The sequence below is a fragment of the Haematobia irritans genome, chromosome 5 (genome assembly GCF_050003625.1).
Source record: "Haematobia irritans isolate KBUSLIRL chromosome 5, ASM5000362v1, whole genome shotgun sequence".
Classification (NCBI taxonomy): Eukaryota; Metazoa; Arthropoda; class Insecta; order Diptera; family Muscidae; genus Haematobia; species Haematobia irritans.
Genome location: NC_134401.1, coordinates 103,334,984 through 103,352,986, shown reverse-complemented (window position 1 = coordinate 103,352,986; position 18,003 = coordinate 103,334,984). Strand labels below are relative to the sequence as shown.

The 18,003-nt window shown below is 34.4% G+C and overlaps 1 protein-coding gene across 1 annotated transcript in view; it reads left to right on the top strand.

Annotated features, from left to right (window-relative positions):
- The window catches only part of Dh31-R (Diuretic hormone 31 Receptor), a 489,695-nt gene that overhangs the window by 426,695 nt on the left and 44,997 nt on the right, over positions 1-18,003 (top strand). Inside the window, 3 exon segments of the mRNA XM_075311907.1 lie at positions 10,270-10,396; positions 16,483-16,709; positions 16,883-17,059. Of these exon segments, the coding sequence (XP_075168022.1) occupies positions 10,270-10,396; positions 16,483-16,709; positions 16,883-17,059 (531 nt within the window).

Below are 18,003 nucleotides of genomic sequence, written 5' to 3'. Positions count from 1 at the left end.
TAGAAATACAATTTTGGCAAAATATTCTATTGAAATAAAAGTTTGAGAAAATTTTCTATAGAAATAAAACTTTGGCAAAATTTTCTGTAGAAATAAAAGGTAGGCAAAATTTTCTATAGAAATACAATTTTGGCAAAATTTTTTATAGAAATAAAATGTTGGCAAATTTTTCTATAGAAAGAAAATTTAGGGAAAATTTTCTATAGAAATAAAATTTTGGCAAATTTTTTTATAGAAATAAAAGTTTGGCAAATTTTTCCATAGAACTAAAATCTTGGCAAAATTTTCTATAAAAATAAAATTTTGACAACATTTTCTATATAAATAAACTTTTGGCAAACTTTTCTATAGAAATAACATGTTAGCTAAATTTTCTATAGAAATAATATTTTGGCAAAATTTTCTATAGAAATACAAGATTTTCTATAAAACCAGTAAGGAAAGTCTAAAGTCGGGCGGGGCCGACTATATTATACCCTGCACCACTTTGTAGATCTAAATTTTCGATACCATATCACATCCGTCAAATGTGTTGGGGGCTATATATAAAGGTTTGTCCCAAATACATACATTTAAATATCACTCGATCTGGAAGAATTTGATAGACTTCTACAAAATCTATAGACTCAAAATTTAAGTCGGATAATGCACTAGGGTGGAACACAATGTTAGTAAAAAACAAGTGAGGAAAGTCTAAAGTCGGGCGGGGCCGACTATATTATACCCTGCACCACTTTGTAGATCTAAATTTTCGATACCATATCACATCCGTTAAATGTGTTGGGGGCTATATATAAAGGTTCGTCCCAAATACATACATTTAAATATCACTCGATCTGGACAGAATTTGATAGACTTCTACAAAATCTATAGACTCAAAATTTAAGTCGGCTAATGGACTAGGGTGGAAAATAATGTTAGTAAAAAAAAATATGGGAAACATTTAAATCTGAAGCAATTTTAAGGAAACTTCGAAAAAGTTTATTTATGGTTTATCGCTCGATATATATGTATTAGAAGTTTAGGAAAATTAGTCATTTTTCAACTAAATCGGAGTTAAAAATTGGCCTCTGTGGTCATATGAGTGTAAATCGGGCGAAAGCTATATATGGGAGATATATCCAAATCTGAACCGATGTCAACCAAATTTGGCACGCATAGTTACAATGCTAATTTTACTCCCTGTGCAAAATTTCAACCAAATCGGAGTTAAAAATTGGCCTCTTTGGGCCAATGAGTGTAAACCGGGCGAAAGCTATATATGGGAGCTATATCTAAATCTGAACCGATTTCAACCAAATTTGGCACACATAGCTACAATGCTAATTCTACTCCCTGTGCAAAATTTCAACTAAATCGGAGTAAAAAGTTGGTCTCTGTGGGCAAATGAGTGTAAATCGGGCGAAAGCTATATATGGGAGCTATATCTAAATCTGAACCGATTTGGCTGATATTTTGCAAGTTTTTCGAGACTCATAAAATATTCGCATGTACGGAATTTGAGGAAGATCGGTTGATATACACGCCAATTATGACCAGATCGGTGAAAAATATATATGGCGGCTATATCTAAATCTGAACCGATTTTTTCCAAAATTAATAGGGATCGTCTTTGAGGCGAAACAGGACGCTATACCAAATTTTAGGACAATCGGACTAAAACTGCGAGCTGTACTTTGCACACAAAAATACATCAACAGACAGACAGACAGACAGACGGACAGACAGACGGACAGACAGACAGACGGACATCGCTAAATCGACTCAGAATTTAATTCTAAGCCGATCCGTATACTAAAAGGTTGGTCTATGATTACTCCTTCTTGGCGTTACATACAAATGCACAAACTTATTATACCCTGTACCACAGTAGTGGTGAAGGGTATAAATATGGGAAACGTTTAAATCTGAAGCAATTTTAAGGAAACTTCGAAAAAGTTTATTTATGGTTTATCGCTCGATATATATGTATTAGAAGTTTAAGAAAATTAGAGTCATTTTTACAACTTTTCGACTAAGCAGTAGCGATTTTATAAGGAAAATGTTGGTATTTTGACCCTTTTTGTCGAAATCAGAAAAACATATATATGGGAGCTATATCTAAATCTGAACCGATTTCAACCAAATTTGGCACGCATAGCTACAATGCTAATTCTACTCCCTGTGCAAAATTTCAACTCAATCGGAGTTAAAAATTGGCCTCTGTGGGCAAATGAGTGTAAATCGGGCGAAAGCTATATATGGGAGCTATATCTAAATCTGAACCGATTTCAACCAAATTTGGCACGCATAGCTACAATGCTAATTCTACTCCCTGTGCAAAATTTCAACTCAATCGGAGTTAAAAATTGGCCTCTGTGGGCAAATGAGTGTAAATCGGGCGAAAGCTATATATGGGAGCTATATCTAAATCTGAACCGATTTGGCTGATATTTTGCAAGTTTTTCGAGACCCATAAAATATTCGGATGTAAGGAATTTGAGGAAGATTGGTAGATATACACGCCAATTATGACCAGATCGGTGAAAAATATATATGGCAGCTATATCTAAATCTGAACCGATTTTTTCCAAAATCAATAGGGATCGTCTTTGAGCCGAAACAGGACACTATACCAAATTTTAGGACAATCGGACTAAAACTGCGAGCTGTACTTTGCACACAAAAATACATCAACAGACAGACGGACAGACAGACAGACGGACATCGCTAAATCGACTCAGAATTTAATTCTAAGCCGATCCGTATACTAAAAGGTTGGTATATGATTACACCTTCTTGGCGTTACATACAAATGCACAAACTTATTATACCCTGTACCACAGTAGTGGTGAAGGGTATAAATATGGGAAACGTTTGAATCGGATGCAATTTTAAGGAAACTTCGAAAAAGTTTATTTATGGTTTATCGCTCGATATATATGTTTTAGAAGTTAAGGAAAATTAGAGTCATTTTTACAACTTTTCGACTAAGCAGTGGCGATTTTAAAAAGGAAAATGTTGGTATTTTGACCATTTTCGTCGAAATCAGAAAAACATATATATGGGAGTTATATCGAAATCTGAACCGATTTCAATCAAATTTGGCACATATGACTATATTACTAATTGTACTCCTAGTGCAAAATTTCAACCAAATTGGGCCAAAACTCTGGCTTCTGGGGCCTTATAAGTCCATATCGGGCGAAAACTATATATGGAAGCTATATCTAAATCTGAACCGATTTCAACCAAATTTGGCACACATAGCTACAATGCTAATTCTACTCTCTGTGCAAAATTTCAATTATATCGGAGTAAACGATTGGCCACTGTGGTCATATGAGTGTAAATCGGGCGAAAGCTATATATGGAAGATATATCTAAATCTGAACCGATTTCAACCAAATTTGGCACGCATAGCTACTATGCTAATTCTACTCTCTGTGCAAAATTTCAATTAAATCGGAGTAAAAGATTGGCCTCTGTGGTCATATGAGTGTAAATCGGGCGAAAGCTATATATGGGAGCTATATCTAAATCTGAACCGATTTCAACCAAATTTGGCATGCATAGCAACAATGCTTATTCTCCTCCCTGTGCAAAATTTCAACTAAATCGGTGTTAACAATTGGCCTCTGTGGACATATGAGTGTAAATCGTGCGAAAGCTATATATGGGAGATATATCTAAATCTGAACCGATTTTGCTGATATTTTGCAAGTTTTTCGAGACTCATAAAATATTCGGATGTACGGAATTTGAGGAAGATCGGTTGATATACACGCCAATTATGACCAGATCGGTGAAAAATATTAATGGCAGCTATATCTAAATCTGAACCGATTTTTTCCAAAATCAATAGGGATCGTCTTTGAGCCGAAACAGGACCCTATACCAAATTTTAGGACAATCGGACTAAAACTGCGAGCTGTACTTTGCACACAAAAATACATCAACAGACAGACGGACATCGCTAAATCGACTCAGAATTTAATTCTAAGCCGATCCGTATACTAAAAGGTTGGTCTATGATTACTCCTTCTTGGCGTTACATACAAATGCACAAACTTATTATACCCTGTACCACAGTAGTGGTGAAGGGTATAAAAATATCATGACATTTATTTATTTACACAAAAGGAAGCATTGCGCATCTTCAAAATTGTAAAAGAAAAAGTTTATCCTTTTTTTTCATGGCAAACAATAGGGTCCAAATGGAGCATTTGGACTAGAAACGGACAGATGATTTTATTGTAGAGACCCTAGGGCTAATTTGTAATTTTATTCAGCTTAATTAAGATATATTGTTATAATTGTGAAATCATTTCATAAGAACTCGGTCCTATATTTTGCACCCCTTTCAGTGTTCATCACTGATTTGGACACTAAATACCATAAACATAGAAATTATGAAGATTGTTCACCTTCATATGGATCTACCATATTGATAAGCCATAAAGCTTATTGGTGGTTTTTGTGGTGAATTTAAACTGAAATTGGGGATTTTTGGGGACAAAGGCGTACCAGTTTGGGGAGTACATTTAGACAAATACTGGCAAGCCTGCTTTCAGATCACAAGTTAAGGATCCAAACAACGTACAGGGGTTCCAACGAGTAAGATATTTTTGTCATTTAAATTGGTTACAAAATTTCTTATCTCGTGCTTCTTTCTATTCACTGTACATTATGGCACTTTCCTTAAAAAAAAAAAAAAACAACCCTCCAGATTTATTTAATCCACAAAAGAGTTATTCTAAACCGTTACATATCACTTTCTTATCAGGGATATGTCAAGGAAGAAATTCCATCAAGGCCCTCTTTGGAAGAAAAAAAACATTTATGGGCTATAAACTTAAATAAAGGGAAAGGAAAAAATGAAAACGCTTGAGCCTTCTAGTCCTGTTAACTAAGGATGGATGCTAAACAGACTTCTCTTAGCACATCCTTATGGTATAAAACTTTCTTCAAGTTAAAATGTCATATGTTTTTTTGTTTTTTGAATATCTGTATTTCCAAAGTGTCCTTAAGAAATATTTTCACTTAAATAAACATTTCTGATGTATGTTTAGCAAAATGTAATCAGAAGTATTACATTTCCAGAGAAGATAATGAATGAAAAAACTCAAGTAAATAAGGATATAAAATAAAAAAAAATTGGAAAACAATTTTAACAAGTGTTGTGGGAATTGCCTGCATTTATGTCTTGACTTCTATGACATTTCATTTCTGAGTAATCTTTAATGATACTCACGGAGTAAAAACATGGCCTTTGAGTAATGAAGTGCCAACAAGATAACATTTGTTGGGAGTTATATAAAGATTTATCGGCAGAGTGCAATGCACTTCGTTTGGCACATCTGGCACTTTCAGGACCGAACTGTGACCGTAACAGGTTGGCTAATAAGTCCCCGGTCTGACACATAGATGGCGTCGCTAGTATTAAATGCATATTATTTTTATAAGTACCAACCTTCAAATGATTCGTGTCAAAATTTGGCGTCTGTAAGTCAATTAGTTTGTGAGATAGAGCGTCTTTTGTGAAGACGCTCTATCTCACAAACTAATTATTGTGAAAAAAATGAAAAAAAAGGAATTTCGTGTTTTGATAAAATACTGTTTTCTGAAGGGAAAAAATACGGTGGAAGCAAAAACTTGGCTTGATAATGAGATTCCGGGCTCTGCCCCAGGGAAATCAACAATAATTGATTGGTATGCAAAATTGAAGCGTGGTGAAATGAGCACGGAAGACAGTGAACGCAGTGGACGCCCGAAAGAGGTGGTTACCGACGAAAACATCAAAAAAAATCCACAAAATGATTTTGAATGATAGTAAAATGAAGTTGATCGAGATAGCAGAGGCCTTAAAGATATCAAAGGAACGTGTTGGTCATATCATTCATCAATATTTGGATATGCGGAAGCTCTGTGCAAAATGGGTGCCGCGCGAGCTCACATTTGACCAAAAACAACAACGTGTTGATGATTCTGAGCGGTGTTTGCAGCTGTTAACTCGTAATACACCCGAGTTTTTCCGTCGATATGTGACAATGGATGAAACATGGCTCCATCACTACACTCCGGTGTCCAATCGACAGTCGACTGAGTGGACAGCGACCGGTGAACCGTCTCCGAAGCGTGGAAAGACTCGAAAGTCCGCTGGCAAAGTAATGGCCTCTGTCTTTTGGGATGCGCATGGCATAATTTTTATCGATTATCTTGAGAAGGAAAAAATCATCAACAGTGGCTATTATATGGCGTTATTGGAGCGTTTGAAGGTTGAAATCGCGGCAAAACGGCCCCATATGAAGAAGAAAAAAGTGTTGTTCCACCAAGACAACGCACCGTGCCACAAGTCATTGAGAACGATGGCAAAAATTCATGAATTGGGCTTCGAATTGCTTCTCCACCCACCGTATTCTCCAGATCTGGCCCCCAGCGACTTTTTCTTGTTCTCAGACCTCAAAAGGATGCCCGCAGGATAAAAATTTGGCTGCAATGAAGAGGTGATCGCCGAAACTGAGGCCTATTTTGAGGCAAAACCGAAGGAGTACTACCAAAATGGTATCAAAAAATTGGAAGGTCGTTATAATCGTTGTATCTTGAAGGGAACTATGTTGAATAATAAAAACGAATTTAAAAAAAATGTGTTTTTCTTTGTTAGACCGGGGACTTATCAGCCAACCTGTTATGATTGAAGCAAAATGTGTTTGGGGTATACATATGTTAAAGTTACCGGTCCCTTCCATACGTCTTGACCAGAACTAGGACTGATCCATGCACACCAGGGACTAGTCCTGTAACGGTCCTGTGGTTGATCCATTTCCCGTAGGGTGATGTTTTAAGTGAAAGGTAAACTATAACATTCTTATTATGAGAAAGGTATACCTAGATTAAGCTCATGGTAGGGCTCTGTATATATTCGACTCCATTCCAAAGTACAACCTTTCATTTTTGTTTGACTTGAAACAATTACTTGAAATGCTGTTGTTGTTTTTCTCTTTATTTTTCTCCTACATATGAGCATCTACACTGATATTACTCGATGATATCACTAAACCTCAAAATCAAAAGAATATCTCCTACCAGTAACAGCACTACCCACTAGCACAGCATGTGATTCAATTACAAAATTCTACCCCCCATTTGGAAAAAACGAAGCAGGAGCAAATACCGTATGTTATCTATGCAAATTACAAACCTTTTATCTTAATTGAATGAACGCTTCCCAGAATATGTGTCGCTATATTGCCCATGCTGCATTTTACCATACACCAACACCCTGCTGGCATGGCACATAATCTTCGTAATTCATATTTCTTGTGCCACCCTTGTTCTCACCAGAATGATTTCGGATTAGTTTTGCATAACTTCGTTAGCTTCATGGAAAATTTTCCTAATTAATAGTCTTAGATTGTAGCGCGAAACCTTTACTATTTATTGGTGGTATGCAGAAGCTAAGCGTAACTCTTCTGTTGGTGAGAAACGTGACATGTTTTTAAATGTATGCCAGGGGGCACACTACTGTGTAGTGTTATGTAAAGCCAATGGTACACCCGTGCGTATAAGCATTATTTGCAAATACAGTTTTCATGTAGCACACTCATACGCCAACGTGTCCCACAATAAGCAGGGATAATAATACAGAAGCAAATCCGAAAGTCGGGAGGCATTGTTATATTTTGGGATTAGAGATCAAACACCAAAAATATTGATCATTGAAAATCGCTTTAATGATTTTTAAAATATTCCCCAGAATAAAGATCTATACAAAAGAAAGAAAAAAGAAAAAATCTTTTTATATTCCAAAAAAAAAAAAAAAAAAACAAACCACAAAACAAGTATATACGGCCGTAAGTTCGGCCAGGCCGAATCTTATGCACCCTCCACCATGGATTGCGTAGAAACTTCTACGAAAGACTGTCATCCACAATCGAATTACTTGGGTTGTGGTATCTTAAAACTTCTTAACATCGTTTTCTAAATTGTGAGTTAGTCCATACGTGGTATATATTAGACAAAAAAGTTTTGTAGCATATAGGTAAGTCTACAAATAATTACGAATCTATATGGACTTGTTGCACGATACGCAGAGAGCCAGAATTGAAATATGGGGGTCGCTTATATGTGGGCTATATACAATTATGAACTTGATATGGACCAATTTTTGTGTGATTGGGGATCGATACAACTATATATACAACTATAGACCGATATGGACCTAGTTAGACATGGTTGTTAACGGCCATATACTAGCACACTGTACCAAATTTCAACTGACTCGGATGAAATTTGCTTCTCCAAGAGGCTCCAAACCAAATCGCGGGATCGGTTTATATGGGAGCTATATATAATTATGGACTGATATGGACCACTTTTGGCATGGTTGTTAAATATCATATGCTACCACCACGTACCAAATTTCAACCAGATCGGATGAATTTTGCTTCTCCAAAAGGCACCGGAAGTCAAATCTGAGGATCGCTTTATATGGGGGCTGTATATAATTATGGACTGATATTCCTGCATGGTTGTTGGATACCATATACTAACATCACGTACCAAATTTCACCGAATCGGATAAAATTTTGCTCTTCCAAGAGGCTCCGGAAGTCAAATCTGGGAATCGGTTTATATGGGGCCTATATATAATTATGGACCGATTTCGACCAATTTTTGCATGGGAGTTTGAGGCCATATATTAACACCACGTACCAAATTTCACCGAATCGGATAAAATTTTTCTCTTCCAAGAGGCTCCGGAAGTCAAATCTGGGAATCGGTTTATATGGGGCCTATATATAATTATGGACCGATTTCGACCAATTTTTGCATGGTTGTTAGAGACCATATACTAACACCATGTACCAAATTTCAGCCGGATCGGATGAAATTTGCTTCTCTTAGAGGCCTCGCAAGCCAAATCGGGGGATCGGTTTATATGGGGGCTATATATAATTATGGACGGATATGAACCAATTTTTGCATGTTTGTTAGAGCCCATATACTAACATCATGTGCCAAATTTCAGGCGGATCGGAGGAAATTTGTTTCTCTTAGAGGGCCCGCAAACCAAATCTGGGGGTCCGTTTATATGGGGACTATACGTAAAAGTGGACCGATATGGCCCATTTGCAATACCATCCGACCTACATCAATAGCAACTACTTGTGCCAAGTTTCAAATCGATAGCTTGTTTCGTTCGGAAGTTAGCGCTATTTCAACAGACGGACGAACGGACGGACATGCTCAGATCGACTCAGAATTTCACCACGACTCAGAATATATATAGTTTATGGGGTCTTAGGGCAATATTTCGATGTGTTACAAACGGAATGACAAAGTTAATATACCCCCATCCTATGGTGGAGTGTATAAAAAGTGGAAAATTCAACTGGCACAGGTTCAAATCTACGCGTGGGTGAAATTTTTAATTTTATTTTTATTGTTTTTTTTTACTTTTCTCTTCTGTGTCATTTCATTCTGCAAATTTAAAATTTTGATTTTAAACTGACAAATATCGTATTTTCTAAGACTGGTCCAACAGAACTTCAGCGGAAGTTGAAAAAATCGATGGAGGATCCCAGGATGCTCTTAAAAAGAAATGTTGGTGGAACAACTTCCCGTTTTATTGTTGGGTAATTCGGGGCAATTTGGTTTGCGAAAAATTCAACTGGCACAGGTTCAAATCTCCGCGGGGGTGAAATTTTTAATTTTTTTTTTATTTTTTTGTTTGTTTTTTTTTTTTTACTTTTCTGTTAATTTTCTATTCTGTAACGTTTCATTGTCCAAAATTTAAATTTTGATTTTAAACTGCCAAATATCGTATTTTGTAAGACTGGTCCAACAGAACTTCAGCGGAAGTGGAAAAAATCGATGGATGATCCCAGGATGCTCTTAAAAAGATATGCTTGTGGAACAACTTCCCATTTTCTTGCTGGGTAGTTTCGGGTAATTTGGTTTGGCTATCCCCTCAAGACATAACAATTTAGGGACATAAAATACTTCTAGATTTTCTATCGGATAAAAATTGCTGATACCCGAGAAATCGAGTCGGGAGAATGGGTGCTTTACCATATTCTCGCATTGCTCCCATATCACATCCTCACATCGCGTGTCGAATTTTAAAAGGAACGAATTAAAATTGCGATATCACAAGGCTCAAGAGAATAAATCCGAGCATCCGTTTCTATAATATTCTCTAGTTTATTATGAAAACAAGGCTTAAAAAACAATCCAAATCGTCTCTAGTGTCCCCGTATTAATCTACTCTCTTTTGGTTTCTTACAGATCTCTGAAATGTGCACGAATAACCCTGCACATGAACCTCTTCACCTCATTCGCTGCCAATAATTCTCTATGGTTGGTGTGGTATTTTATTGTGTTACCAGATGGGGAGCTTCTACAGAGAAGTCCGGTAAGTTTTTCTATATAAACTCAAAAATCCTATACCCAAGCACACAACCAAATGTGTATGAGTGTTTGGTAAATAGATAAACGCCTACATGACTAACCAAAAGGATATCGTATGAAAGTTCATGCTGCTAAATAATTATCCTTGAGGGATGTTTGTGGTTGCCTACAAGAGTTGGCCTAAATGTAATGGCAATACCACAAGTAATAGTTTGGTCTTGACTTAATAGAATTTTGTGTTAAAATTTATTCTGTACTCCCACACGTTAGCAAGGCAAGTTTATATTGGTTGATAGTTATGACCATGACATTGACGTAATATTAAAAGTCTTGATGTTGTACCATATGGAAGGACATACAATTAATAGGAGACTTATGCAAGTGGTTAAGTGGTTTTATTTCCAATCGATATTAATAACCATCGATCGGAAATAATGTTTCATGAGTTGCCTAACAGGAATATAATTAAAATGTCTTCGAAGATAATAGATATATGATGGCAGACAAAATATCAGCAAATTTTTTTCAAGGATGACACAATAATTTGGGCGTAAGAACTAATAGGGAAGAAGTAGTGTAACCCTGGGGTTGTATCATTTCAGCAATACGAAATCTCCTTTAGATATATCAAGCTCATACTGATATATATCCTATTTGATATATCACTTTATGGACCTAAAATACCACTAGATTTCCTATTTCAAGAAAATCAGATACAAATTGGATACCCACTAAAATTCCTTTGATCTTATGGAAAACTTTCCTGGTCAAGCAGAGTAAAGTTTCTCTCTGGCCCCAGAATTATGCGTACACTGAAAACTATTGACACATATTTACACAGTATTAAGAATAAATTTCTTAAAATATAGAAAAAATAATTAGAACTAAGTTCTTAAGTTTTGCTTAAAGTGGTATATTTATACCCTTCACCACTACTGTGGAAGAAATCGGATCAAATTTAAATATAGCTCCCATATATATCTATCGCCCGATTTCGACAAATGGGGTTACGTTGCGCTGTTTTACAAACGGATCGTCACCAAATTTGGCAAAAAATAATCTTTTTCATTGCCCTTCAAGTCTACAAAATTTCATTCAAATCGGTTCAGATTTAGATATAGCTCTCATATATATGTATCGCCCGATTTTCCCAAATTTGACCACAAAACCCTTATTTATCAACCGATCTTACTCAAAGTTGGCTAAATGTAATCTTCTATAGCACTAACTATATTTGCAAAAAATCATGGAAATCGGTTCAGATTTAGCTATAGCTCTCATATATATGTATCGCCCGATTTTCCCAAATTTGGCCACAAAACCCTTATTTATCAACCGATAGTACTCAAAGTTGGCCAAATGTAATCTTCTACAGCACTAACTGTATGTGCAAAAAATCATGGAAATCGGTTCAGATTTAGCTATAGCTCCCATATATATGTACAGCCCGATTTTCCCAAAATTGGCCATAGAACCCTTATTTATTAACCGATCTTACTCAAAGTTGGCTAGATCCAGTCCTCTATAGTACTAACGGTATGTACAAATTTCATCGAAATCGGTTCAGATGTAGATATAGCTCCCATATATGTATCACCCGATTTTAAAAAATTTGCCCCTAATAACCTTATGTTTGACCATAGAGGCCTCGTTTCTTAACTGATCTAACTCATAGTTTGCACAAGGTAACCTTTTGTGGTATTAATCGAACCCGCAAAATATTATGCAAATTGGTTCAGATTTACATGTAGCATCCATATATATGCATCGCTCGATTTTCTCAAATTTGGCCATAATACTTTTATTTATTAGGTTAGGTTAGGTGGCAGCCCGATGTATTAGGCTCACTTAGACTATTCAGTCCATTGTGATACCACATTGGTGAACTTCTCTCTTATCACTGAGTGCTGCCCGATTCCATGTTAAGCTCAATGACAAGGGACCTCCTTTTTATAGCCGAGTCCGAATATATTTCAAATTTAGGGCAATGTTTAATAAATAAAATAATGATATAAATAGCCATTATAATATGAGAAGATACCAACAGTATATGTATTTGTGGATCAAAATTATTGATACTATCTCAAATCCTTTAAATTTGTTGCGAGCTATATAAAGGTTTATATTCCCATATGCATGAATTTGAATATGAATCTGAATCGATTTAGACAAAATTGTATATACTTCTACAAAATCTATGTACTTAAAATTTACATCTGACGTTATGGGACGTAACACAATTCTAACAAAAAATAAAAATGCAAGGAAAGTTTAAAGTCGGGCGGACCGATTATAATATACTCTGCACAACTTTGTATTTACACAGAAAAAAATTTCACGACAAATTTTCCAATTAAAATTTTAATTGAGTTTTAAAAAATAATCAATTAAAAATTTAATTGAATCAACAAATTTTTTAATTGAAACAAAAATCAATCACAAAAATTAATAGTACCAATTAATTTTTTAATTGGATCAATTAATTTTTTAATTGACCTTCAATTAATTTTTTAATTGGTACTATCATTTCTGTGATTGAAGACATTTCAATTAAAAAATTAATTGGATCAATTAATTTCGTGATTAAATCAGAAAAAAAATTTTTTTTGTAGGTCTACATTCTGATAAAATCTCAAATCAGGCTTCTACAAAATCTCGGGCAATATTTGAGAAATATTTATAATTGTTTAGACAATTTCGCAAAAATGCATTTATGCATTGAGAATGCATTTGAAAATTTGAGTCATTTCTACAAGTTTTCGACTTAGCAGTGAGTATCAGAGAGCATACAATTTTGGAAAAATTTTTGTCTAGTAAATAAAATCTTGCAAAATTTTATATAGAAATAAAATTTTCTACAGAAACAAAATGTTGACTAAATTTTCTATAGAAATAAAATTTTGGCAAAATTTTCAATAGAAATCAAATTTTGACCAAATATATAAAAATAAAATTTATATAGAAATAAAATTTGGCAAAATTTTTTTTAGAAATAAAAGTTTGAAAAAATTATCAATAGAAATACAGTTTAAAAAAAAATTGTGTAGCAAACAAAATTTAGCAAAATTTTCTATAGAAATAAAATTTTGCAAAATACTCTATAGAAACAAAATTTTGACTAAATTTTCTATAGAAATACAATTTTGACTAAATTTTATATAAAAAATATTTCCATAGTAATAAAATTTTGAATACATTTTTTATAGCAGTGAGTACCAGTGAGCATCAGTAAGAAAAAAAATTTTGAGAAAATTTGCTATAGGAATAAAATTTGACAATTTTTTCTTATAGAAATAAAATTTTGAAAAAATTATCAATAAAACTACAATTTTAGAAAAAGTCTAAAGTCGGGCGGGGCCGACTATATTATACCCTTCACCCCTATGTAGGCCAAAATTTGTGTTACCATCTCAACTACTTCGCATTTGCTGGAAGCTATATAAAGGAGACAATTTTGTTACTTCTACAAAATCTCTAGAATTAAAATTTAAATCGGCTAACGCTATCCAGTTAATTGGAGGAAACTTCCATTGAAAATGGGTCTAAAATGTGTAACAGTCTACCATATTTCCCCAACTCTGGTGTACGTATATATGGGAGCTATATATAATCTGAACCGATTTTGACTAAATTTGACATGTATAGTTAGAATAATAATTCTGCTATCTATGCGAAATTTCACGTAAATGGGAGTATAACTTTGGCCCCCTGGTCATATAAGTGCAAATCGGACGGAAGATATATATGGGAGCCATATCTAAATCTGAACCGATTTCAACCAAATTTGGCACAATTACCGATACTACTAAACGTACTCCTTGAGCGAAATTTGAAGTAAATCACGGCAAAACCCTGGATTTTGAGGCCATATAAGTTCAAATCGGGCGAAAGATATATATGTGAGCTATATCTAAATCTGAACCGATTTTAACAAAATTTGACACACTTAACGATACTATTAAACGTACCCCTTGTGCCAAATTTGAAGCAAATTAGGCAAAGCTCTGGCTATTGTGGTCATATAAGTTCAAATCGGACGAAATATATATGTGGGAGCTATATCTAAATGTGAACCGATTTTAATAAAATTTACCAAGCATTGGTAGAATGTCAATTCTACCCTTTGTGCAAAATTTCGGTAGTAAACTTTGGCCTCTGTAGTCATATGAGTCTAAATCGGACGAAAGATATATATGGGAGCTATATCTAAATCTGAACCGATTTGGCTGATATTTTGCAAGATTTTCGAGATTCATAAAATATTTGGATGTACGGTATTTCAAGAAAATCGGTTGATAAACACGCTAACTATGACCAAATCGGGGATAAATATATATGGCAGCTATATCTAAATCTGAACCAATCTTTTCCAAAACCAATAGCGACTGTCTCTGTCCCAAGAAAGGGCCCTATGCCAAATTTGAGGACGATCGGACTTAAATTGCGAGCTGTACTTTGTGCACAAAATTACATATACAGACAGACGGACGGACAGACAGACAGACAGACAGATAGACAGACAGACGGACATCGCTAAATCGACTCAGAATTTAATTCTAAGGCGATCGGTATACTAAAAGATGGGTCTATGACCACTATTTCTTGGCGTTACATACAAATGCACAAACTTATTATACCCTGTACCACAGTAGTGGTGAAGGGTATAAAAATACAATTGTAGAAAAATTTTTGTGTAGTAAATAAAATTCTGCAAAATATTCTACAGAAACAAAATTTTGACCAAATTATCTATAGAAATAAAATTTTGAATTAAATTTTTATAGAAAGAAAATTACCAGTAGAAATAAAATTTTGAAAAAAATTTTGTGTAACAAACAAAATTTTCAAAATTTTCTACAGAAATAAAATTTTGCAAAATATTCTATAGAAACAAAATTTTAACTCAATTTTCTATAGAAATAAAACTTTGACTAAATTTTCTATAGAAAAAAATATTTCTATAGTAATAAAATTTTGACAACACTTTTTATAGAAATAACATTTTGACAAAATTAAATTTTCTATAAAAAACAACTTTGAAAAATTTTTCTGTCAATATTCCACATATGTATATGGCCTTAAAATAAAATTAAAAAAAAATAATTTCGATTGTTCGAAATATTTCAAATTAAATGATATGGGCATTAAAATGGATCGATCCAGCCCATCTGCTAGTCTAACATAGTCAAACATAAAAAGATAGCCGTAAATGGAAATTGATTTTCATTTACAATCATGCTGTACATTGATCGAATGAATAACGCAATGGAAACTAATTTGCGTAAAAACTTGCTTAGTTACAAAAATGTGAAGTGTTTTAAAAAATTTGGTTTAGCCGGAGTCGGAGTCGAGCAACATTTTTACGACTCCAGCAAAATCTTCAGACTCCGACTCCAAGACTCCGACTCCGGCTCCACAGCCCTGGTGGTATCACAATGGACTGAATAGTCTGAGTGAGCCTGAACCTTAATCGGGCTGCCACTTTAACCTAACCTAACCTACCACACAAAATACTAAAACTTCTACTTAGTATTTAAACCAATAATTTGTATTTAATTTTCGTGTACAACTATTCTTTGTTATTTATATAAATTTCCTTAGACAGATCACAGAGCTCAGATTTTAAGCTTTAATTTAAGATATAATACATATATATTTACTTTATATTTTTCATATAGTTTCACAATTTATTTTAAATTGATTGGTGTACAAGTATTTATTTTTTGTTGACTGTAGGATATATTCTGCCTTTTTATCAAACGTAGGTTTCATATGGACTAAGTTACAATTTCGAAGACCCTTATAAAATTACACTGGACTACTTAAAAGCATCTTTAGGAGATTCTTTTAAATACTGGAAAGAAAATATAATTCAGCCTGGTTATGTATTCTTTTGTTTAAAATTATATTAACGATAAATACTTTTGGAATTTGCTAATATCTCTTTCGTTCTCCCATAAGCTCTTTAGTCATTTTATCTATTTTCTTATCTTGCATGTTTTTTCTGCTGGTATGATGGCCAATATTGCTGCTATATAACGTGCACACACACACAAACATATACAAACTCCTAATCCCCACAATCCACAGCCTCTCTGTGTGGGTTTGCACATCGTACTGCATTACTTTCTCATCAGCAACTACTCATGGATGTTATGCGAGGGCTTTTACCTGCACACAGTGCTTGTGTCAGCTTTCATATCCGAAAAGAAGCTGGTCAAGTGGTTGATAGCTTTCGGTTGGGGTTCACCTGCTGTTGTCATTTTTGTTTACGGACTGGCTCGTGGCCTCGCCGGTACAGCAGAGGATAATTCACAGTAAGTCTCAAAATTACAGAAGATTATCATTGCGATTGTATGAAATGAAAGAACTACAAAAGGAGCATAGTTATTTCATTTATATGCCTTCGTTAACTTTTGCCAATTCGAATTTTACAATAAACGAAAACTTTTTGTATCTTTTCCAACCCACTTCCTTCCCCACCTTGCAGTTGCTGGATGAATAGTACGGATTTTGAGAATATCCTGGTGGTACCTGTTTGCATTTCTATGTTCCTGAATTTTCTCTTCCTATGCAATATTGTGCGAGTTGTTTTGCTAAAATTGAAGGCGCCAGCAAGTTTACAAAACAGTTGTGGTCCCTCACGTACTGTGATACAAGCATTTCGGTAAGTCTTCTATAGCAGAGTATGAGAATATCTGTATGTTTTCCATGAAGTTTCCCCTTGGGTTGCTTCCTATGGATTTGTTTCAAAGTAAAGTTGGATACTAAGGGTAAATAGAAATAATCAATGGCCTTTGGTAAGGACTGCACAGGCGTTTTGTTGATTTTTATTAATCAAACTTTATTTGCTTGCAACTGGAAGCTACACTTAACAAACGATAAGTGATTTTGTTTCTTTGCATCTAATAATGGTTAGCCCAAGCATACATACATTAGTAACGGTAACAACTTTGTTTTTATACTTCGTTCTCTTAATAGTTGCTCAACGCGAGAGCACGATTAATTGTACGTATGTTTGAGAGCACTGCTATATAATACAGGCATTTGGTTTACATAAATGTTATTCTATAGTACATTTCAGAGTGACTAAGCTCTCTTAATAACAGCCTATTTCTGCTATCCGAATTATAGTCTTCGTTCGCATACAAAACGAAAAACAGCTTATGTTGGTTTCTCTAAGGGGTATCGAAACGAAAGTCAATGCGAACGAAGACGTAACGTAATCTCTAAAATTGGATTTCTTTAACTCGATTCGTTCGCATTTTGTCGAACTGAAATGTCAAAACCACTCACTTGGTAAAGACCTTTCGTTTTGTGGAAAAAGGCATTCATAAAAAATGAAAAATTTAATAATTGATAAACTGAATAGGGATGCCAGATTTTGAAGAGGCAAAAAGAGCACATTCAGCTTATAAACAGAGCACATACGAAAAAAGAGCACACTTTTTCAAATAAGTTTAAAACATTTAATTCCAATTTATTGAAATATAATTCATTTAAACATAACAAAAAGGTTCATAACATAAACATAAAATAACCCACTTTCAACTCAAGCTAATTTTTTTACAATACTTTGTAAGTCATTTTTTGGTGTTTTTGTGAAAAATG